Genomic DNA, 24,188 nt, shown 5'->3' with positions numbered 1-24,188 from the left:
CTGATCTAATCATTTTAGCAAGTTATTAATTTCTAAATATAAACCCTACAATTTGAATAGAAACTTTATTCACACTCCACTTGCTGGTGATTCTAAGTAGATATATTCCCCTGATGGGTTCATGCCACAGTTTTCATTGGATTCAGCACTTTAACAGAAACCAATACCTCAGTGGATCTTCATGCAGCTCTCTCAACCTCTCTAGCCCCCAGCAAGTACACCAGATACTAATTGTCAGGGCAAAAATTGTGCCGCATCAAAAACAAATTACAGGAATGAAATAAAACAAAGACATTTAACATTATGCTATAGAGCTAATTTGCTTGCCTCCACATTTATTTATTCAAAAGGATTCTGTTAGATTTCCTTTGATGCTTCCAAAGTCCCACACAATATACACTCACTTTACTGTAGAGTACATTCGGATCTCAGACCACACCATCCAGTAGTCCGTCAGTCATGAGTGGTCAATGCCATACTTGTTCCAAATAAAATGAAAACCGTAGTTCTCGCATAGTGCAGTAAGCATTAATGGAGTTCAGGTGGCCTACATCAGTTTAACTCCAACTCTGTAAAGAGCGAGGAAGAAAGGAAGATGCTAATATGGATGCAGATTTGAACCTTTCCAAACTCTGCAACAATTCAGATCCAGGATTCCAGTCACGCTTTTTTTGTACATCAAGTTTAACCAATTAGCACCCCCACTTTCCCCCCACCCCAAAAATTCACAAATGAGAAAGTAAGGTGAAGGCCATGACAGTTTATTTGGGAAAACTGTACCTGTCTGATAATGTTTTATGTATACATATCACAGCTTAATTTCCTCCTGGACACGTACATGTCATTAATACTAACCTCCTAGAATACTTCAACTGGACCAAGATCAATTTCTGAACAGGTCTTAATACCTCCATGCAGAATTAATTTGATTGTAGTCTGATCTAATTATTGCAAAGACATTTAATAAAACTGTATCTGGCTTAAGCAAACATAAGCCATGGAACTCAGCTCAAACCTAGCTCATCACTATCTCACATAATTAACGACATAGGGGAAGCTGGAGTACTGCTGGGAAGAGCTGTTAGGGGAAGTGGTGAGTTTTGAATGTAGAACGAGACACCATGAGGAAGATAAAGAGCAAGTCAGCCCTATGACTATGGTCCTTATTTTATGGTCAACCTTGTTGTTTGCAGCACTCTTAATAGCCTGGAAATGGAGTCTTTCCTCACCGATTTTCCTTTCTTTTACGAATACTGGATTTTTTTCTCTTCATTATTCTGTATTTTTCTTCTTTGGGTATGTACTAGAAGCACTGCCAAACACAACTTGTGCAAAATAGCAATCTCCAAGCATTCGGGGATGAATCTTAAAACTACATTCAAAACTACATTCATTCCTCTAAAACAGAGGTGTGGGGTTAAGCTACAGAAACTCACTTGATCGAGCGAAAGAACTGCACATTTCTGCTGCATAGGTGAGGAATGATTTGTACTTCAATGTAACTGTTGCTTAACTTCCTTTTCCAGGCTTTCATTTGTTTAAGCTATCTTTGATTAATTTAATTAAAAACAAAAAGTAAACATTTTGCTTCCTTGGAAGGTTTTGTTGTTTTTGTTTAGGAGAAAAAAGATAGGCTAAATAAAAACTCTCTTTCATACTGACCTGTAAGAAGGAAACCAATAGGTAAGAAACACAGACTTCAGACTTAATTCAAGGGAAATAAGCCAGAAAACTCTTTAGAAGATAGTGTTTACGTATATATAAATGCACCCTGCTTGTCAAAAATATTTATACAAAAATTAAGACAATTGTTAATTCTTGAGTGTTACAAACATAAAAATGCCACCTGTTTTCCAAGTCAGTTCAGCCAAGACTTATTTCAGATCATTTATACTACTGAACATCCCTGAAAATTTGTAACTCAGTAAACTGATGAATCACAGTGGAGTTTCAACTCAGACAACTGGCAATGTAGATGGAAGTCTGATGTTAAACTGAATCAGCAACTGAACAATGAGCAGATCATTTCAAACTTAAAAAAATGTTCCAGCCACATAGCTTGCCTTCATATCCCCTTAATATACATAATTTTTATTAGGCTAGCTCTTCAAATTTCCACTCACAGTAATGCTGTATACAGACCCCCCCCCCCCCCTCACTGTATTATTCATTTCGGAAAGCGACTTAAATGGTGTATTTTTGTATGTGTGCTTAACATCCTAGTACATGTAACAAGTAGTCCCCACTTCCAGGGAAAGTGTGAATAGACTTAAGTTCTCCCTTTTGAGCCAACATTTGTCGTAAGACAGTACTTGCTGTGCAAACTGGATGGCAGCTGTTTTTTTTCCAGTCAATGTGAGGTTTCATAATCAGTTCCTGTCATAGGCATCAACCTTTCATTCAATCATAAAAATGTGACTTACTAGAAAAGGAAAAATAGAGTCTAAAGGCACAGAATCACATAGCTGCTCTAGTAGGAGTCTGTAAACAGAGAATCATTTGAATTTAGGAAATCCAAATCTAGGAAAGTAAAAAGGCATCTGAAGCAGGCTTTTATCTAGCCAACTTCCTTAAAGACCCAAAGGGTTTGAGGTCTACAAAGTATGCACTAAAATACCATATTTCAAAAAGCAATAAGGCAAATAGTATACTTATTATTTCAAAAAAGTTACAATGGTAGTGTAGGCATATACAGTATAACTTAGTTACAATGCGTGGTACTGTTTCTACTACATAGCCCTATAACTGTTTCCTTTCTACATAATCGGAGATTAAACCAGGGTTCCAGGTGAACACAAAACCATCCTTGTACCACCGTCTACCACTGGCAACAGTTCTTCAGCAGCAGCATTTGCTCCGCCACCTGGGTCACGTTCATGCTGAGGGAAGTCCACAAATCAAAGTTCAGAGATTAAACACTGTCATACTTCTGAAGAGCTTCTTCCAGCTTTTGTGTCACTTTTTGAAAAAAGAGTATTTGCTGTTGTAAGAAATGCTGCATCTGTGATTTAAAGTCCCTCACACGAATTTTGTGGAAATGATTAATTTCTGCTAGGGTCGCAAAAGAAATAATGTTACAGCGTTCTTGAATGCCCTCAGCTTTTTGGAGCTCCATCTTCCCCTCTTCCACATGCCGCTTACTCTCCTTTACTTTGGTAAGGGCTCCTGTGTAAAGAACAAAACAAAATAGTTGAACTGTGAGGACAAGGTAGACTCGACTACTGTACTTTAACAAGTGATTTAATAACAACAAGGATTTGTATAAGGCTCATTCTAAATGTATTTATATGTGTGCATATATATATATATATGAATGAAAAGGAATAAAAGCTTTTTCATATTAAAAAATCACAGAACAGTGAATCTTGTTTAAAAAAAGCCCACTTTTTTAAGGCTCTAGCTTGCAGAAGTTAGTAAAACATGCCTATTTCACAATCTTAAAAATCAGATCGTGTCCTTCAGAGAGTAACTGATAAATATACCACTAGGGGGAAAAAATGAAAGCACTAGAAAACTAGTCAGATCAATTTAAGCCTACATAAACCCCAGAAAAATAACCTCATTAAGAAATTGGACTTTGTGAAACATCACTTTTCCCAATCTTTGTGAAACGTCAAAAGGAGATCTGAATACACAAAATCTTGCCAAGACACCATTCTGCTTTTACACCACAGACACGCCAAAATTAATTATTGAGTACCAGAAAATCTAAAAATTTATTTCAAAGTCACAGACATCCAGGGAGACCTAACGCCGTCTTGTAACAGCTAGAAGAAAAACAGAGCAAAAGAACTGACAGTCCTCCTTCTCTGAATTGACAGTCCTCCTTCTCCAAATAGCTAATTAAAGCACACACATCCTACGAAGATGAAATATCACCCAAAACAGACCTACCCAAAGAAGAGTCATATAATGACAGAGTACCAAGATATGCCTTAAGATATTCATTTTCTTGGACTCAATTTCCCATAGAGCAATGTCTTTGCCTTAAATATTATATACATATTTTATTCATGTAACTAAAACCAGTCAGACCAATACAGCTTTTATCTTCTCACAAGATGTTAGTGATAGGACGTTTTTCACATCTTTATGACCACACTTAAGCTACTTGTTCCTTCAACTATTTGTAATGTCTTAACTCTCTTTCCTTTCAGATTACACTTCTTACCGTACACGTGACTACAGTTCACTGACAGGACTCCCCTTACATTGCATTGACGAAATGCTTTTCTGTACTCCCTACAGTGACACTAGCCAGCAAGCTAACAGAGAAACCTCTCTGCCTATATATTCCAGGGGGACAACCTCCACTCTATCTGCTGGAGGTGCAGGTTTGTCTTCTCGACAGCCTGAACCCACATGTGTAGGAAACATCATTAAACAGTAAAAATGGAGTTCATCAGCAGTAATGCTACCTTCCGTCCCCTCCTTCCTGTGCCTGTTAAACAAGCCATTTTGAATGTGCCTCCCGCCCGTAGCCTGACACATCTCTGCAATTCAGATCTGGAGCACGACCTTGTGCACAGACGCGTCTGGGTTTGCTGCATGCACAGCGGGTTGAGAGGCAACCGGAGAGCACGGCCGCTGCTCGCTGCATTTCGTTCAGGCGCTTCTCACGTTCCCCTGCCTGCTGCAGCTCATCCCCTGCCCATCTCCAACCCCTCACCAGGCAGTCAGGTAGAATGGAGGGACAAGGTACGCTTGCACTGGAAGCAAGTTAAAATATGAGATGATTTGGCAGACTTGGGGAAATAGAGTTTGTTGCATTTCTGAAATGAAATGGGGGTTGCGTTTTGCATTACAAATAAAATCTGGAATTCCTAAACTCAGAGAAGCATGAGTGACTTTTCTCCATTCAACTTTTAACAACAACTTGTTAACTGTTGCAAGGAGTGTTTTTAATTGCAAACACTTGGAAAATACTTCCTCTGTTATTAGTACTTCTCTACTCTTAAAATCATATTTTCTGCCTAATTTGCATTTAGGCTGTGCGGTACATGGCACCTCCTGTCTGCAGCCTTGGTATGAACCCTCAGTCACGAGCGTAAGAAATTCCCCTCCCGTGTGACATACCTGCAGAAAGACCATATGAGAGATTTTCCTTTTCTTTTTTAAACTGTGGCAGGGAGGTTATTAACAAGGTAAGCACAGACCGCAGGCTGCATGGCCAAGGACGCTGGTGCTGGAGTCGACGCCACGCTCTGAACGTGGTGTGCCAAAGAGCTGCCGGGGGCCAAGGGCAGCGGCTCTCCCCGGGGCTGCGAGGTGGTGGCAGGGCCTGGCTCCACACCTTCCTGGTCCCCACGGCCTGCCGGCGTGGTGACCAAAAGCTTGGCACCGGCTGCTACAGCTGATTGACCTCATCATCTCCAGCCTGCCCCAAAAACACACCACCGAAAAACCTTTTCCACATGCAGTGGTGCCAGCAGCAGAGGGACCATGCCAGAACATCTGTATTTTCTCCTCTAAGGAGCGAGAATCTGCGAGGTAGGGCACGATCTGAAAAATATTTAATCCCCTCTTCTGCAAAAAGGACGCCTCTTTCAATAAACAATGTCAGGCTTAACATAAATTTTCTCTGCATTCTGTGGGCATGGCAGGAATCCATGCACGGCTGTGAAAAAATGAAATTTGGGACTTACTGGAAGCCAGATGGAGCTGGTTAAATAAACATGACAACTCTTCAGTTGTGATGTGGGAAACAGCTTTAGATGTTATTTCTAGAATGACCAAACTGGAAGAAAAATACTGAAATTTACAGCATCAGCAACTGAAAGCATAACTAAGTTCTGGAGCGTGCATAATCTCCAAATTATTTTACATCAATAAAAACCACACGTTACCAAACACTAAACCCCTCCAGACTAGACATATTATGCATTATGCATTTTTTGCCATTAAAAAAAAAAAAAAACCAAAAAAGAAAGATTTATAATTAGGGAAGGGAATCAGAGGGGAAAACTTGCAATTATTAATACTGCTCTCTTAAAGCATACGGATTCATACTGCTCCTACAGTGGAATTTCCTTTAAAACCCAGGCAGACTACAACCAGAAGTCAGCAATGTATGACAAGAGCTTATACATATGCTTAAGTACAAATTTGCCTGGTTTTTTGAAGTGCCTCTAAATGAAGTGTTTAATTATTAGTGAAACAATTAATCTTAAAATAACTTCACAGAGCAAAAATTTTAGCTTATTTTAGGACAATCAAAGAACCTTCCCGAAACACACAGAAAAAAAGCCCATGTACTTTATTTTAAGAAGCAAACGATCATTTGTTCTAAAATGTCATTTTTAATTTGTTCAGCATCTACTGAAGTTTGCAAGACTTAGTTTAGTAAATCTTAGAAAAAAGTGCTGTTAGTTTGCAAGCAGCTTTACTAAACAATAACGTAACACATTTCATCGCAAATTTTCTCCAAACACTTCTCCATAGCCTACAGCCCTTGTATTTGAATCTACATGAGCAAAACTCTGAGCCGGAGCAGAGATTCACTGATGTCAAGGGTGCAATGATCCACGCAGGTTTCTAGTGGCAAAAAGGGGGAGGAGGACCAGGTGAGGGAATTGGGGAGCAGAGAGCAGCCCCTTCTGTGCATCCCTGCTTGAAAACAAGGGTCTTGCTCAGAGATGCCGAAGTAGGGGACGGGTCCCCTGGTAACCTCTAATGCCCCCCAGCCCACAACTCCTAACCCATCTCACCCCAGGCCATACACCATGAACTGCCCCACCTCCATCCTCACTAACCTATCCATCGCCCTCAGCACCTAATCCAGCACCTCCCTGCTCCCGCTGCCGTCCTCGCAGGCTGTTGAGGCTGAGCGAGCTCCCTCTGGCCCAGGTACACCTGCAGAAACATCTCCTGGTTTCTGAATTTAATGATGTGAACATCTAGTATTGGTTTGGACAATCCACAAAAGCAATATGTATTTAAAAAACAAAAGCAGAATTATGGCAGCCCTAGAAACGGCTAACATGCATTTTAGGGAAAAGAAACAGAAGCAGCCACCTCCTAATGCATATTAGCTCAGGGAAACCTCCTGCTGAGTACATGTCTGGGATAAATATCTGCCAGTGCACTGGTCCCAGAGGGATGGAATACATAAAAATAAATTCTTGGGGTTTTTTAGGTCCAGCTCTGCAGATTCTGTAAAGTCTTGCCTGTGCATTTAAAGCTTCTGGTCCGATGAAAAGACCTTCTGTCAGGAGATCATGTTCCAGTGATCAGGACTAGCTTTCAAACAGCGAAGAGGGCCTGGATCAAGGACGCTGCAAAAAGCTGTGCTATATCTATCTCTGTTCTAAAAGGTGGGAAAAAGCAGGTGTGAATGCTGTTTTTCATTGCCCAAAGCCTGATGTTAAACAGACAGTGGTGCTCACTGAATGCTGCTAAGGGCTTCAGAGAAACTCACAGGTTTCAGTACTTGTTTTGAAGTATGAGATTAGACAACACACGGTGATATAAACACATTTAACAAGGGACATTTATAGTAACATGCTAGCAGCCAAGCAGACAGGGACAATGTAAAATTCCTGCTAGAAATAAATACTTCCAAGCTGTAAAACACACAATACAAACAGCAACTTAAATGGGTGCTGAGGAGTTATCAGGAAAAAAAGAAGTGTATTGAAGTCAGTAAGCTGCCCATGCAAACATGAGGTTGCAATGAGGCAGGAAGAGTCAAATATATTCAGGAAAATTAAATTAAAAAAAGAATTCCTGAACCTGAGAGCACTCAAGTTTAGGTCAAACAATATAATTTCACATCACCTGCAGTTTTATTACACTAATAAATACTTTGAGATTGTGTGAAGAGTCAACTAAGGGTGGGTTTGAATCCTTCCTTGAAATAGTACCCTCTCTCCCTCCACACTCTAAGTATGCACATATAGATGTAAACCCATGCTGATGCATATGTGTCTCCAAGCTCTCCAATTGCATGCTATGATCAGCCTACCAGCAGCCAGCCCTAGACTGGTTCTTCACACTTAGTGTACGTGACACAAGTCCGAGCTGCAGCCTGCAACATGACCAGAAGGCAAAAGTTTTGGGGCTCAGCTCATGAAGACTGCAATCAAGACTGCTCTTCACTCAGCTCCTTTGTCTCACTTGAAGCCAGGTCCGCCCTGCGCCTGCCAGCACAGGCGATCAGAAGCTGAAGACCACCCGTAGCTGCTAAGGGTATACCATCTCCCCACTGCCCCATCTCCACCTCTCCTCAAAGTACCCGAACATCAGCTTTCGAGTGCTGCATACAGCAGTCAGGAGCGAAACGTCAGCTGTGTCTGAAGCTACTAACCCAAATAAAGACAAGCCTAGAGAAAGGAAATTCTTTGGGGCAGGAGCCCTTTTTGCTCTGTATTTGCACAGTGCTTACTACAGTGGACATCTGTTTCATGGCTGGGCTTGCTTGATTCTTAAAAAACATGAGCAGTAATTACTGATACTGATGGGATGAAACACAAAGAAGCAACAGCTCAACACTGCTAGAATACAGCACTTGAAGCAGTGGTAAGTATCTGTTGAAGTCAGGGAGGTCTGTAATTCACAGTCACTCTCAGGAATGTGTATCATCCATTAAGTCACCCATATATCAATGCCTTCAGTATCTCACTCCAAAATACTGAACTTAAAAACTCACCCAGCTTTTAGGAGCCAACAAGTTAATTTTTTAGATCCTATAATTGTAATGCCTTTATCACTGCAGTTATTAAAATATTTCTTTCACTTCAGTGATGAATCATGCTAAAATAGAGCAAATAGATTTCTTTCACTAGTAGTGAGATAACAGTTTACATGTACGTCAGTTATCATTCGTACAACACTCTTCCAGCAAATACCCATGCTCTTGTTACTCTACTTCATACCTTGAGTTAAAGAATTATAGCAAAACAACTACAAAGGGACTGAAAGAAGACACAGGAGACAAAATGGTAGTCCTCTGGTTCCCCTTGATATCTTACAAAGAACATTATTTTCCGAAATATATTTTTAATGGAGCTGGGTGAGGAAGGGAGAGTGAAGCAGTGAGCTGGGTGCCAGCTCAACAGTATGTGCTGCTCCTCAAATGATGGCTTGCTGGCTTTCCCTGCTGGCTCCAGCACTGCCAGGAGGGAGGCAAGCATGGGCCAGCACACCACCGGGGCCACTGGTCGTGCTGCAGGTGAGAAGCAGTAACTGTTCCAAGGGACGGAAATGAGGCACCTGGCCAGCAACTCCTCCAACCACAAACCTGTACTTATTCTATTCATAGACCCTATTTGTAAATGATACTGAAAAGGACAACAGCCATAAAAATGGCAGAATGGAAAAAAACCCGAGGAGGATGATTGTCCTGGCCTTGACATCAGTGGTAACTGTGGCAAAACCAAAGAGCGCCATATTGTTGACCACTGCCTTTGAGAAGTCCCCTGGCCAACAGGCTTCGGTGTGACAGCAAAGGCTCCTCTGAGAGATGGCTCCCTCATGGGGAAGTACAGCTGGGGTCAGAAAACACTGTGATTGTCAAAGAAACTCACAAGTTTGACAAAGAAAATCTCTCACCAGTTGTACCTCAGAAATCTTGTGAAAATAAAATGACCTATGCAATAAACAATTTTTCACCTTTCTACTATCAGCAAGGTACAAAATAAAATTTGGTGCATTACTTACTAGAAAGTAAAAAACTTACATTTCCATGCCATTCAGCTGCCCATCATATTAAATGGTTTAACAGTAGTCATGATGTGTCCTTCAAAGCATGCTATGAAGGGAGAGCTTTGAACTAGTCTAACAACTCCCTTTTTTTTATTTTATTACAATACGCTTTACTTTTATTACAATACGCTGTTCTAATATGAGACGCCATCTCTAAAAGGAAGGGATAAAACAATATATTCATGATGTTGCTTTCACCAAAGGATGCAAAAGCAGAAAATGGAACTAGAGGTAAGTTTTCTTTTTCCTTACCTAATGGTGAGGTTATTTAACTACAGCTCTTTCCTTAAAGATTTGAAAAGGCAAACCCTGGGTAGCCCACGTGCATGTAGCACAGTTTTAATTTACCCTCCATCTGAAAGAAACAACTGTGGGGGATACAACGTTAACTCTAATCCAGCAGACTGCTGCCAGAACAAGCCTGTCTACATGGCCGTCCTGCTTACACCAGATCTAGCAAAGATGTTGTTACGGGATGACTCAAACGACTAATCCAATAAAAAACTGCATTTGGCCTGGAGGGGAAGGAGACTGTGGCTTAGTTTTATCAATGGCTTAGCTATGTGATCCAGCTTAGCCCAGGGCTACACAATCATTAGCTCCAACACAAGGGAAGTTGCAGAAGCACCACGGGAGATTACACATAACATGAAATCCTACTCCTAAAAAAAGCCCCCGAACTTCCCTCTCTCAATTCAAAGTGAAAAGACGAAATTGTGTGTAGCAGAATAGAGATTTTACTACCTTGACAGATTATTTGCTTAAGAATGCTCTGAGCACAGATTAACAAAAGAAGCCTACGTTAAGATTCTGCAAATTCTTTACATTTTCTGGCCAAGATTTAGAATGGAAAGTGGCATAATGGGAACTTGCCTGAAATTAAAACCAGCAGACTTCTCCAGTAGGGTCTGAACTGTATAAAATAAATGTCACGGAGAAAAACTACCATTACAGTAATCAATGTAGGAATGACTTGCTACTTTAAAATCTGGTTCTACATTTTTAAACAGAAAAAAACAAGTGATCTCCAACATCAAAGTCAAAATGATGAAGTCACTTGTTCTTTCTGAAAGTGCCAACACAACAGAGTTTTCAAAACCAGTCTTTCTAATTCAAATATTATATTGTTCTCCTTAAGGGTGCAAAACTACTTTAACAACGCTCTATTTTCCATAATCAAAGTTAGAAATATAAAAATAAAAGATATCAAATTTCAATTACTTTAGTATTACAAGGGGTTTTTGTATAGATATGTGAAAATGGCTATAATGCTTTTAGAATCTGCAGCCTAAAAATAGTTTAAAAAAAAAAGTGAGGTTTATTTTTCATTATTTCATTGCCCATTGCTCAAAAAAACACAGAATAATATAATACTATCCTATAAATCTCAGCTCATAAATCACAGTACTCTGCTAATATCTAGGTTAACATTGACTGACTACAGGATTATTAATGTCAGACAGAATTATTTGTTCTTCCAGCTACCATGTTGCAAAGCTCATCGAAAGCTGTCACACAGAGATGCATTCTTCAGTTCAAAATGAAATCACCTTCTAATCCTCACAAGTCAGAGATCATGCACAAATAAAACAGTCTTTGCTAGAGATTTCAGAAACTTGATTAACTCTAATCTCATCTGGTGGTTTTAACATATCCATTGATTTAATTAATCGATAACAGATTAATGATGGTGTTAGAATGCACAGCGTCAAATGTCACTCAATTTTAAAGAACTACCAGGGTTAATGAATACTATAGATGTCTAACTAATCTTTTTTAAAATTTAAATAATGTGATATTTAAGACCTGATTAGACTCATTGTGTGTACATCTGCCAGTTGGTGTACACACACATAGGAAAAGCATACACAGCCAATTTATTTATCCAGATCTACAAGGACTGTAATCATACCTGTACATGTTCAGAGGCTCCAAAATGCTCATGCTACTGAAAAATATTTAAATTATCACATTGGCAACATGCATTTCAGTTCCAGAGACCCCCAGAGGAATCTACAAGCTTTGGTGTGCAGCACCTCCAGTACGAATGTTTTGCTGGGCCACATTACACCACACTGCTATGCAAGTAACAAGCCACAGTTTGCCCTTAAACAGTTGATAATAGGAGATGGGAGCAAGATGTCAAAATAAATAAAAGAAACATTACAGAATTATCAGTTTTTTGCACCTACTGCCCTGCATAACCCCATCAACAAAACCAAAGAAGCCCATAATGCTAGGTAACCGCATGTAAAAACTGTGCAAAATTGGATGGAAGTTTTCCATTCAAATCTTGAATGCAGCAACTTTAAAACTAACATGTCGTTAGATGCATTGTACACAAACAGTGTTTTAAGCAAACAAATGACCTTATTTCAGCCACTAAATCATGTTTAAACTGTGTTCATGAGTAGTCCTGACTTTACAGGTACCCAAGTGACGTCTGAAAGGAGGCCTGTCAGGAATAATTTCATCTTAAAATACAGCTAAATTGTGTATATTGCTGTTATCACAAACGTAGCATTTTGCACCACAGCCTGAGAGGCAAACACCAGGTAATGCAGGTTTTGCCCAATTCTTAGGCAGTCTGTACTTTTTGGCACTCACATGTACCGTGTAAGGAGTTTTTCTTTCGTATGGCTTCAGCTGACGCTGCAGACTGGGGGGACAGAAAGGAGTGAAACTTAAACTAGGCTGGTCACTAGAAACACGGTACATTTGCCTGTTAGAAAGTCAGTCACGTTTTTCAGGGTGGACACACTTGAAAATTTAAGTGATCGCAATTTGCAGAAGTACCAAGATGAAACCTTTCTGTGATTTTAAGTACTTCCTACTAGCTTACATCCAAACAAGGCATCAAACAGACTTTTAAGATAAATCTCTGTTTTTCCAGAAGTTAAGTTGGTCTATTACAGTTCAGTCGTTATAGGTTCTGAAGGCTGGTTTCTCCCAATTAGGATGCTAAGAACAGGCACTTTTCTGCTAGAATGATGCTACAGACTCTTAACAGCTTTTGTAAATGCCCTGTTCATGATGCTGACTTCAAGACAACAACCTACATCAGAAATGATGCTGTGCATGTGTGAGATAAACTTACTTTCAGTAAAACTGGTTAACAGCATACGAGCAGAAATGTCTCCTCTGGATCTACAGAAGACGAATATAAGTCACAGCCAAAATGGATGTAAGCATCATTATATCAAATGGTAACTTCTTAAAAATCTTCTTAAGATTCATGGGATGTGAGTGGACAGGAGAAGACATGTAACACTGCATATCGATATCCATATACCATTCCTGAGAGAAGCAAGTATAAATACAGGTTCCATGGACTCAGACATCCCTTCTTTATTGGGGCACTATGAAAGACCCGCTTTTGGATGTTGTTCTCTGTAAAGGCTGAAGGGAAGCAAACAGCAAGCACAATTTATGGTGTTTGCTTGTCCATCATCATCTGCTTAGCTCAGCTACTGTCCTAAGGTGAGCAAATACAACATGCATAGACAGTTTAACATAAATTCATAAGAAAAGAGTCAAGATCCAAATGAAATGCAAATGCTGCTGCACTTTTTCCCGAGCAACCTTTACATGCTCTCTCTGAGAAATCTGAATGCTACAGTATCTCTGTAAGGACACAAAGAAGTAGACTCCTTGTTTCAGGAAAAATATGCAAGGTAAACCATCATTAATGTAACCAACTAATATATAACACAAAAGCAGAACACGTGAACATTATAATAATATGCTATATTCATATTATATATAAGAAATGCTATACCTTATATATTGTTGTATTATGTTAATTGATTTAAAATTGTAAATATATAACTTCATTAATGAATGTATCAATACAGTACATATAATACATAAAGAATATTATAGTTTAATAAAGGCAGAAGAGAATTGTCTGCCATTTTAGGAGGAAGTGATCTGCCCCTTTGAGTTTGGGCTTACATAAAACTGCAAGCAACTTTAAAACGTAGTGTCATTATCGTGATATTTGGTAAAATAGTTCTTTCTTCAGTATACTGCCAGTTAGTCAGCATAGCTATTCATGCATATAAAGATTCAAAATGGTAAGCCTGAAAAAACTAGAACAGCAAGTTGCTTTTTGGACAAAAAAGCAATGTAAACTCCCAATCACAGCATGAATCTGCTTTTCACATTGTTACGAAAGAAATGCATGGAGGCATAAAAAGGGTAGTTCAGTTCATCACGATTACGTAAGTTGTCCACCCGTGATGTGTACCTACCTAAAACAAAGGCTGAAACCATCACTTCTTCCCGCTCTGCTACAATAACAACCTAAAGTCACTGACAAGAACAGACTGTTTAAATGTATACATTCTGTCACCGACTTAATGAGATTCCACTCCAAAATTTAAAACACACTTTTCACTAGGTGGGGTTTTTTTTAATTTTATTTAAATCCTCATGGCCTTCATAAAAGATATAAGCAAGATTGTGTAGAAAGAAACATTTGTCATGTTTGCTCTAGTCTCATAAGACATGTTTTGCAGGGTAAGCCAAATGTGATTTCATTTTTTTAATTAGAATTTTCAAATTCTGTGCTATTTGAACCAAGCAATTTAAAAGTAAGGTACCAGGTGGATGAGTTTATACAGTCTGCACACATTAACTTGGCATTTTAACTGTTCAAACAAAGTCTAACAATGAAGTCATGGAAAGATGCTGGAAAGGCTGAAACATGTCCTTGTTTCAAAGGTGACTTGCAAAACAGAAAAATTGGCCAGCTTGTTTGTTTTTGATAATGTGGTTACAAAGACTTGGAAGAGCTCCGAGAGCTACTTTCCATTTTGAGTCTACCGATTCTTGTTTTCCCTGTTTGGATGGAAGTCCTTTTACCAAGACCTGGAGTTCTCCAAGCTGTAAGAGAACCATCTCACCATCTAGATTCTTCACAAGCTTCGAGCTGAAAAGGTATTACATCGTATTTGAAATAAAATTACTTCCTCTTTCTACAAAATAATTTTTAATGCTTCAGTATCTACACTGTCCTGCTACTCTCTAGCTGCCCACAAGGTTTTCCCAGTAGGCAGGGCCTTACTGCCTGCGGTGAGCAAGTACCTGTAAGAGCACAAGAGCTGACAATGCCCTGCCTGCGGTCGAACCTACCACAGGTGTGAGCTCTGATCAAAACCTCTCCAGCCTGTTGGGACTAAGTGGGCGTCCTGGATAGACTTTCTGGTGTGCAGTAATGCGTGCAGTCTCTCCTATGGGCAGAACAGTTATATTCTTCCTCTGCTACCAGCTGGTTTTGAAAAAAAATCACTGGGGTTTTATCAGCTATGAAACATTTCTCTGTCATCAAACGTGTATGATATCAGGCTAGCGGGTTTCAAAAGGTAATAGGAAAGAGAAAAGACATCACGACTGCATGAGTCTTGCTCCCTTAGAAATCTAAGGTAAGAAGACAAGACATTATGGGGGTAGTGGAAAAGAAAAAAAACCCCATACTTTAAAAAGACCCATGCACCTTTTAGGCAGACAGGACACAGAAGTCCTTTTTTTCCTCTTTCTGTTTAATCTTCTTCAAGTAAGGCTATTGCTCAATTTTAGTCTTGTTTATTGTTGTCCTCTGATTTTACACACACCAAGGAAGCTATAATTTTATACAGTTTCTAAATGTGAAGATTCTTTCCCATTTTAGCCATCTAAAAGTCTCAGTTTCCTTCAGGTTACCTTCAAATACTGGGAGGTAACATTGGGTGATTCAGCAGCAAGCAGGCAACACTACATCATCACTGGAACAGCAATGGGGAGGCTGACAGGGCAAAAAATACTTGTCATCCTGGAGCAAGACATCCTTTCTCATCAAAGTCCTTCAACAGATGAAATGTAGGTACCCATCTCTTTTTACTGTTGTAAGGGTCATCCGGCTAGGATTACATGCCTAGCTCTTAGCCAGTAGCTACCTGAGTTGAACCCCATGCAAAGTGTATGATCTGAGGGATGGGGGGAGCGGGGGGGACGGGGTTGGGGGAAAGGTGGATAAAAGGAAAAACAGGGATGGAAAAACCATGTCTGCACAACAAATTTAAGAGGTCAGAAAGTAAGCAAGAGAGAAAAGCACTGCTTTTACACTGTGATATAAAATTTTAGGTGTGAATTTTGACCAGTCTGATTTATTCATGACCACACATACCCCTCCTTCCCCCTGCAAAAAAAAACATTGCTGAAAACATTACAGAAGAGTTCCAAGTTTCAGTGTTGTCTGGGTTTTTTTGATGCTTGAAATTTTGATGCATTTCCAGCTGGAATGGTTTTTTGCCTATAATTTTGTAAGATATTTGAAAAACACACCCAGCACTTTCTTTAAAGCCAATGTCTAGAAGTAAGTTTTCTTCAGGTAAATATGACCATTTGCCTTACTTTACTTTTCACAAACAGAGATCAAGGAGCAAAGAGGTAATTCAGATATTTTTTAAAATAATCTTTTAAATCTTGGCATGCAAAGGAAATAGAATGGCTGCCCACATCTTAGAAGATATTTAGACCACTTTCTCAAATCTGTTTTGCAAAAATCATAACCAAAAGTTTGTCTAGTGTTGACATCATAATGTTAAGAGAAAGGAGAAATCTGGAAAGCAGAGATGAAACAGCAAGTTAGTCAGTATTTCTTCTACTTTCAGGAATCACAAAAGGCAAATTATAGTAATTCCTCAAACAAAACCTGAAAGAAAGAAACCCGAAAGCCCGTAACTTCTCTACTTTCACTATGCAAGACAAGACAGCCAGACAAGCATGAGCTACAGTACTAGCATACACCATCTCAAATTCTTATATGTGCATAAATTTTCTGAACCTGAACTTGCATGGGCCTGCAGTGAGCATTTATGTTGAAGATTATTGCAGTCAGAAGATCTCATCAGTTGACTGAAGCTCTAGCAATTAATATTTAGGAATTATTTTGCCAAGAATGCCTAGGGAATTTCCACAAGGAGACCTTAAAACACAGAAAAGAAGGCATTATCCATTACAAATAAAAGTAGCTGCTTTTCTTCTCAAAATTAAAGCAACTGAATCTAGTATTTCTTGAAAGACACACCAGTTCTGCAAAAGAAATGACAAAAGTACAGCTTAGTTTTTGAGCCTACTGAACTTAATATTCCTTTCCTACAAATGTTTTGCCAGAGGCTAAAGAAAACAGAATACAAGTATATCTGTCTAACGTATTTGGATCTTCCACTCCAAAAAACACAGGTATGCACAGGAATACTTTCATGCAAGCACTTTAGAAGCATTTACCTACAGGGGGTTGACGGCTAGATTCATACAAGTATTTGGGTGCTTAAATGCTCGAGACACCACTCTGCCATCATCTACCCGTATAAGTGCCAGTTTTCCCCTAATCGCTTAGTTTTCCAAATAAAGCCTATAAAACATCAAGTTGTCCATATGGGATGTATGCCTTGGGGCTGATATGCTCTGTGCCAGCCTCAGTGGGACTCTCAAACAAAGCATTTCCAGATGGAAACAAGGGGTTTGCAACTCAGAGTGTTCTTCACTGTAGGGCTCAATCCAATGAATCTTCAGACCTGGACTGGAGCGCACATAAAACCGGGTAAGGTCTCTCACAAAGCACTGACAAGTTGATCCTCAACTGGCACATGGGACAGAAAAGTTCACATCCTTCCTCCGTCTCTTCTGGAGCAGGAACTTTAACTCTTCCTTCCCTCACAGAAAATTCCTTAAACACTGGGCGCTCAACATGAAGGAAGCAGAGGGAAAGGAATCTTTCACAATGTCCTATTGAGGCTATTACCATTTCATAAAATACTTACAATATTAATACGACAATAAACAGTTTGAAAATATTCCCAGAGTCCATTGGTTCACGTGTTTTACCTAAGTGACCAAAATGCCAATCCTTTTCTGCACACTTCAGATCAGGTATGATGTCCTCAGCACAGGAGGCAGAAAGACCTGGACCCCAGAGCAATTAGAAGCACAACAGTTAACATATTTTCCTGCTGATACGCCCACAAAGCAACAGTGGGGCTTACATGGCTTTGGTTCATAATTCCAGGAAAAAAGACAAAGCCCACACAGAGGGAAATTTTTGTCTCTGACTTACAGATTCTCTGTCCTTCATTCTGCAGAAGTTGCAGAAATTATTAAAAAAACCCCAGAGGTGCAGACTTCTCAGTCCATACCACAAAACACACTTCCATACCACATTCAGCAGCTGTTCAACTATCTGCAGCAGAGCAAACCCATAACGGGACAATGCAGTTGAATATTCTACCAACAGATGCGGGAATGTTTTGGGCACAGCTGCCTCTATTTTTTGGTCCTTCTCAGGTCTACGGGAATACAGAAATGGAGTCTAGAAAAGGATTTGGTTTCTATCCCAAGTGGACAATACATTTGCACTATGTAGAAAACAAAGGAGTAGTACTTCTAACTTCAGCGTTCATCCTTTTAAAGGCATGGCCATGTAAGCAATGCATCAATCAGGCTGCTGTTTCTACCACTTCTAAGGGCACTTTGGGGGCATTTTACTGCACGAAGAAGTTGTACGCTAGAAAATAAAACACTTGAAGAAACACACGTCAACTCTATTTTTCAGATGATCTATTATCACCAGCAGATATTTGTTTAGTCTATACAGACAATAATAATTCTCAAAACTGGCAACTATCCCAGATAGTAGATTTAAAAGAAAGCTCTTAGGTTGTAAGAACACCAAACAGTTCATATTTTAATCTGAAGTTTACAATTTGGAATTGAAAAGTTATACCTTGTTACAAGTGACTCTTAAGAGTAATAAAACAGCAATATACTGGGCGTAAAAAAATCTTCCTCTCAGTTTTCCTCCAGTTTGCCCACTTTGTAATGGGAATGACAACAATAAAAATGTAACGCGCTTCTAAACCTGTTCCTATCACAAACGTGGATGCTCAAGAGTCCAACCTCTCAAGCCCATGCCATTTTCTGATGGCAAGTACGTAGCAGGGCTAACACCATGTTGAAGGCAGTGTTAGCCCAGAGATGCTGGAGCATTAACACCTGCACACAGACCGGCTGTATGTTTCTCCAACCAGCTCCAGGACAGTGCTCTGGCACAAAATCAACTCCACATACATCATGCTCATGCACTGCTCTAGTGGAAGATCATTTAGATGAACTTTCCCCAGTTCAGCAAGGTAAATCTAATCGGTAAGCACAAATTCAAACAGAACTATAAAATAAACAGGGTTGAGTCAAGCACATATCTTATTCCCAATCCTCTCTTCAAAGTCTCGTCTCCAAAAATACTGCAGTGAAAAACTCTATATTAAAGCTTGAGGATATATTACTTAAATTGTATATATAATCTGCTGGGTTTTTCCACCTAATAAAAAATATTTCCCTTTATTTTTTTCCAGAATCTTACAGATAATCCTATTATTAGTTGACAACTCACTTTAAAATGCTCTACTCCCAAACATGAGGCATTGCCAAAGCCACCCTTCTCCCCAAATTTAAAATACTTGAAACTTATTATCAGAACACAAGGCCACAGCACCTAGCACAACTCCTCCTCAAAGATTAGACCACAGACTTCCCTTGTCTCTTCAAAATAATATTAAGATTGTTTAAGTTTCCACTCACAATTTTCACGATTCGACAGGAGAATGGAAATCTGAGTTTGATGCATGCAATTTTTATGAAAAGCTTACTTTCTTAAATAACAACAAATTGTGCACTTTGTACAAACTCTATTTCCGCAGATTTCCCCAGCAATAATGCATATCTCCCAGAAGCTGGACTTTTTGATCTGTTGGAAAAAAACCTCTTCCAACTCTTTTATTGTCAAACTCAAGGTACTGTTCCAGATGCAAAACCCCTCGAAATGTCACTTAAGGGCACAAAAGACTGATTCACCATGACTGACAACTCAAGCTTTGCCTCTTGGGATGCAGAACACCACTTATTAATCTCCAAAATAATTTTCAATAAAGCTCATGCAATTTCTCAGGTAACTGTTACACACACCTATTTCTGCAGAGCAGAATGTTTTCTTGGTCTCTTTTACAGCTCCAATACCCACAACCCCCTGATCTTCAAGTTGAAAACTACAGGTAAGGAATATAACAGCAAAAAGAATGAATGATGGGCTAGTCTTCTCACAATGGTGAAGAATATATGAATATCATTAATTTCACAGCAGGGAAATCATCTACACATATATAGTGCTAAAAACTTCTATTTATCTGAACAAGTGTCACTAGTTATACAGCAGATGATTCTTTCGTTTTTGGAGTTTCTTTCCGATGGATCACAATGTGACATACAAACAGCAATCTGAACCTCAGAAGCATGCTTCAGCTAGAAAGATGCTGAAAGGATAACAGGTGAGCAACATCTTTTTATGATAATAAGGGCAAAGGATGAATAACTCCAACTAAGAACACCGTGGCAGACGATTATTCTTACAAAGGCACCAAGAGAGTTTAATGCATGGCTGAACTGAGAAACCCCAGCAGCTCTAAACACCTCATCTGACTGACGCTGCAAAATGCACACACCACCACACACACCTGAAACAAGGTGGTCAATCGGAGGAATACCTGCATCTTCAGATCACTTCATATTTATTATCTACTGGATCAGAGATTTAAGATACCTAACATACATCAAAGAGCAATAGATGTTTTCATACCACTTGATCTCCAGGGTTTGTAAACAAGCCCATTAATCTTTAACGTATCAGCAGTATAGGCAGATGTGGTTTCTTTCAGAGACACACAGCCAAACGCAGCAACGTCTGACCAGTAAAATTCCCAACTATGCCTAGACCTTTGGCACAGAATGAAAATCGTCACTGATGTGGTTTTTTATATTTAGCAACAGTTTACCTGAGTAAACACAGAAAGACTTAACCCAAGGCCAGCAAGCCAGACACAGGGCAAATTTAGCCCCTGGTCCCTACATCTGTGTGCATACCACTGATACATAAAACTTCATTGTTTCAGAAAACATGTAAAGGTGTTACCTTTCTGGACGTGGATGATGTCTGGGAAGTTGGCCAAATGCCCCTGATACAGCGCTAACAAATCCATCACAGGATCTAGGTCCTGCCGGGGCTGATCTGCAAAGAGGTCCCCGATGGCGTCGTAGGCTTCTGCAGTGAAGGCTATGGCTTGGTTGAGGCCAGCCGAAAAGGCCTGCTGGTCCAGCTCAAACGCCTGACTGAGGCACTTAAAGGAGTGCCCCACCTTCTGGTATTCCTTCTTGAAACCAGTGACTTGTTTGCGGGCAAACTCATTGGCCGTGTGATTAAGCTGCAGGGCGCTCTCGTCCATCTTCTTCGTGAAGGCTTTGAAGCCATCCACCTGGCTTTCCACCTCCTGCAAGTCCAGGCTGGCCCCAGGGCCTGTAGGGACACTGATGGTCAGGAAAAAGTTGGCACCCACCATCTCATCCTTCTCAGCCTTGCGCTTGCCTTGTTTCCAGGCCTTCTCATCCGTGCTGGGACAGGTGAGGAAGTGCTGGAAGGCATCGCACTGAGCCAGCACGGGGTGGCTGCACATGTGGTCCATCCACCAGGCCAGGCCTTTGCGACGCTTGGAGATGAAGTCCTCCTCGAAGCGGCCGGTGGCCTGCTTCTCCGGCAAGTGGGGCACGGAGATGACGGGGAACTTCTCGGCCAGCCGCCCATAGAGCCAGTCAAAGTGCTTGTAGCGGCGGTGCACCTGCTGGCCGGTGTGGCTGGGCACCAGCTTGTAGGCGATGTAGCTCTTCATGCCCTTGAACTTGGTCTGCTTGGTGGGGTCCTCGATGGAGCACTGGAAGGGGTAGGGGTTCTCCTGCCACTCGGGGCCCCGGGGGCCCAGCACCACGCACAGCTTGTCCCCGTCCTTCACAAAGCCCGACGCCTCGCCCAGCACGAAGGCCTCCCCGCCGGACTTGACGAAGGTGGAGAAGCGGTTGAGGTTGCGGCTCACCGTGGCCGAGCTCTTGGCGCCGCCGCCGCCGCCGGGCGGGTGCGGGTGGCCCGCCGGGTGCCCGCCGCCGCCGCGGGAGCCCAGGGAGAGCTCGGACCGGGTGGACAGGCGGTAGCGGCCGGAGGCCCCGCCGCCCGCCGCCTCGTAGTCGGGGTAGGAGCTGCCCAGGGCGCCCGGCTCGTCGGCCACGGTGGAGCTGTCGTCCCAGTCGTCGTCCCAGTCGTCATCGCTGCCCTGGCTGGGCTGGTAGGAGCCGCCGTAGGACGCCGGCGGGAAGGGGTACCCGGCGGCGGCCGGGGGCAGCGGGAAGGGCTCGGGCGCCGCCGCCGGCGGGGGCTGCTGCGCCGCCGGCTTGAAGGCGGCGGGCGGCGGCAGCGGCTCGAAGCCGCCGGCGGGGAGGTTGGCGTAGCGGGCGGGCGGCGGCGGCTCGGCGGCGGGGGCGCGGATCACCTGCACGTAGGAGGCCGGGAAGAGGCCGCGGTCGCCGCGGCTGTTGACGCCCTCCAGCCAGCCCTCGATGTCCTGCTCGCTGCAGAGGCTCAGCACCTCGTGCTCCCGCAGCGAGATTTCCCCCGGGTTCTCCGACCTGAAGTCGTACAGCGCCCGGGCCCGCAGCGCCATGGCCCCGCCGCCCGACCGCCCCCCGGGGTCTCCCCGCCGCCGCGGCGCCGCCGCCCCTCGCCTCGCCTCGCCTCGCCTCGCCTCCCCTCGCCTCGCCTCGCCGCGCCGCGCCGGCGGGGCTGCGGCAGGAGAGCGCCGCTGCTGCCTCCTGCCCCCGCGTCCCGCCGGCGGGGACGCTGCGGCCGCTGGCTGCCCGGGCTCCGCTCCGCTGCGGCGCGGCCGGCTCCGAGTCCCGGCTTCACCCCGGCGGGCGAGGCAGGGCGCGGGGGCCGGGCCGGCGACCGTCCCACGTCGCCAGTTTCGCTAATCCAGAGCCGAGAGGCAGGGCGGAGGAGCCGAGCGCAGAGCGGCCGCCCCCATCGATGGGCCCGGCCCGCCCCTTCCCTTCCCCTCCCTCCCCTCCCCTCCCTTCCCTTCCCTTCCCCGCCCGCCCCCTGGCGTCCGGCGGGCCGCGGGGCTCCCGCCGGCGGCCGGGGCCGGGGCGCGGTCACGGTGCGGGAGCGCTGCCGAGCTGCCCCGTTTTGGGTGTCGCATACCAAGTTTTCCAGGTTGCCACACCTGCACGTTCAGCCTCTTTAAATCCGTCGACTGATTTCTCATAAGTCTTCCAGATTTCCACCGCTCAAACACACAACCTGCCGACCCCCCTCAAAGGTGTTTCAGCACTTCTCCGGGTTTGGCCAAGAACCTTGTGCGCCTTCTCCGTGTTTGCTTTTCTTTCCAGGGTTCCCGCGTCGTGGGCAGGACGAATGGACGCCGTGGCTGCTTCAGCTTCTCCGCAGGAGGTGCATCACGCAGATGCTATTGGGGGCTGCACTGTTTCTGGAGGTCCTCCTCCAGCTGGTTGTTGCTTGCAAAGAAAAGTAAGGTTAGGGTTAGGAAAGCGTGCCTTTTAGTTGTGGATAATGTGTATTTTAGCCCTCTCAAAAAATGTGGTCATGCTGCTGATGTTGGTTTGCTGTGCAACAGCCTCAATCCCATCCCTGACCTTTTTTCCCTGCCCTGATCATTTTCCCTTGTAACTCCTGTGGCACCTGGTCCTGTGTTGTCTAATCACATAGATCCCATCCCAATAATGATCTTTTAGCTCTCTTTGGATCCCTGGATACAAGTTTCTCTCAAGATTTCCACCTGTTCATGAACATTTAGAAAGAAGTTCTCCAGAGGAGATGTGCCTGTTTGGTCCCTGGTTCTTCATGCTTTCCCATCAGCATCCTGCCAGACACGCAGTTCTTGCTCGTTTCTCTGACATAGTTCCAAGTGTATGTCGCTTCTCAAAGGTTTCTGACAATTTGTCTTCATCTGGGGGTGATTGACTGGAATGCTACAGGACCCACGGTTTCCTTTCATTGATGGTTTTAGTGCTTGATACCTGGGGTTTGCTTTTGTTCACTTTTTTCTTCTGACCTTCATTATTCCAATGTTAGTGCACATATGATCACAGCGCTTTTCTGTTACTGCTGCTTGGCTTGTATACTTAACATTTTTTGAATATATCAGCTCACCCCAGCCTAGCATTTTAGCCCCGAATTCCTTTATTGCTTAACTCTGGAAGTCTGTTTTAATTAGCCAATACCAATACTGCCCAAAGAACCACACAGTTCACCACACAACCAGCTCCTTGGTGGCCAGCCCAGTGGAACACGTTTCTGTTGCATCACCTGTGCCACCATCTCCAAACCCAAGCACTAAATTTGCAGCAGCAAGTTTACGGAGAGCAATTCTGAGTATCAACATCAGTGCTAAAGCGAGAAGCACCATTCTCATCCCAAGAGAGCTGGCAGCTGCCCAGGATGGTGCAGCTGAAGACCTTGACTTCAGAAAACTGTATCAAGTCTTCTGGGTTTCCCTGCTAGCTCATTTGGTGCTGGTGGAAGCACCCTGACCTGGCCTGGTCATGATTAATCCCCC

General features: G+C 42.7%; 1 protein-coding gene and 1 long non-coding RNA gene across 2 annotated transcripts; one reads left to right on the top strand and one right to left on the bottom strand.

Moving 5' to 3' along the window:
* Window positions 1–315: 315 nt before the first annotated feature.
* On the bottom strand, window positions 316–22,586 carry SNX18 (sorting nexin 18). The gene is made up of 3 exons (XM_075526737.1): window positions 22,379–22,586; window positions 20,705–22,343; window positions 316–3,165 (listed from the first exon to the last, which is right to left on the bottom strand). The coding sequence occupies exons 2-3, from the start codon at window positions 22,275–22,277 to the stop codon at window positions 2,912–2,914; spliced, it is 1,827 nt and encodes a 608-aa protein (XP_075382852.1). The 5' UTR covers window positions 22,278–22,343; window positions 22,379–22,586; the 3' UTR covers window positions 316–2,911.
* LOC142421757 (uncharacterized) lies at window positions 4,620–7,280 on the top strand. The gene is made up of 3 exons (XR_012778972.1): window positions 4,620–4,698; window positions 4,989–5,144; window positions 7,136–7,280. It is a non-coding gene; the product is annotated as an uncharacterized LOC142421757 (long non-coding RNA).
* Window positions 22,587–24,188: the final 1,602 nt, after the last annotated feature.

Source organism: Mycteria americana, chromosome Z (assembly GCF_035582795.1).
Source record: "Mycteria americana isolate JAX WOST 10 ecotype Jacksonville Zoo and Gardens chromosome Z, USCA_MyAme_1.0, whole genome shotgun sequence".
Classification (NCBI taxonomy): Eukaryota; Metazoa; Chordata; class Aves; order Ciconiiformes; family Ciconiidae; genus Mycteria; species Mycteria americana.
This window is presented reverse-complemented; position numbering and strand designations above follow the sequence as displayed.

What these genes read in the sequence shown, in the direction of transcription:
- SNX18 (XM_075526737.1), bottom strand. Translation starts at nt 22,277, where the DNA reads ATGGCGCTGCGGGCCCGGGCGCTGTACGACTTCAGGTCGGAGAACCCG. An exon ending in CATCATCCACGTCCAGAAAG is followed by an intron (nt 3,166 to 20,704) that starts GTAACACCTTTA and finishes TTCTTTACACAG; the next exon opens with GAGCCCTTACCAAAGTAAAG.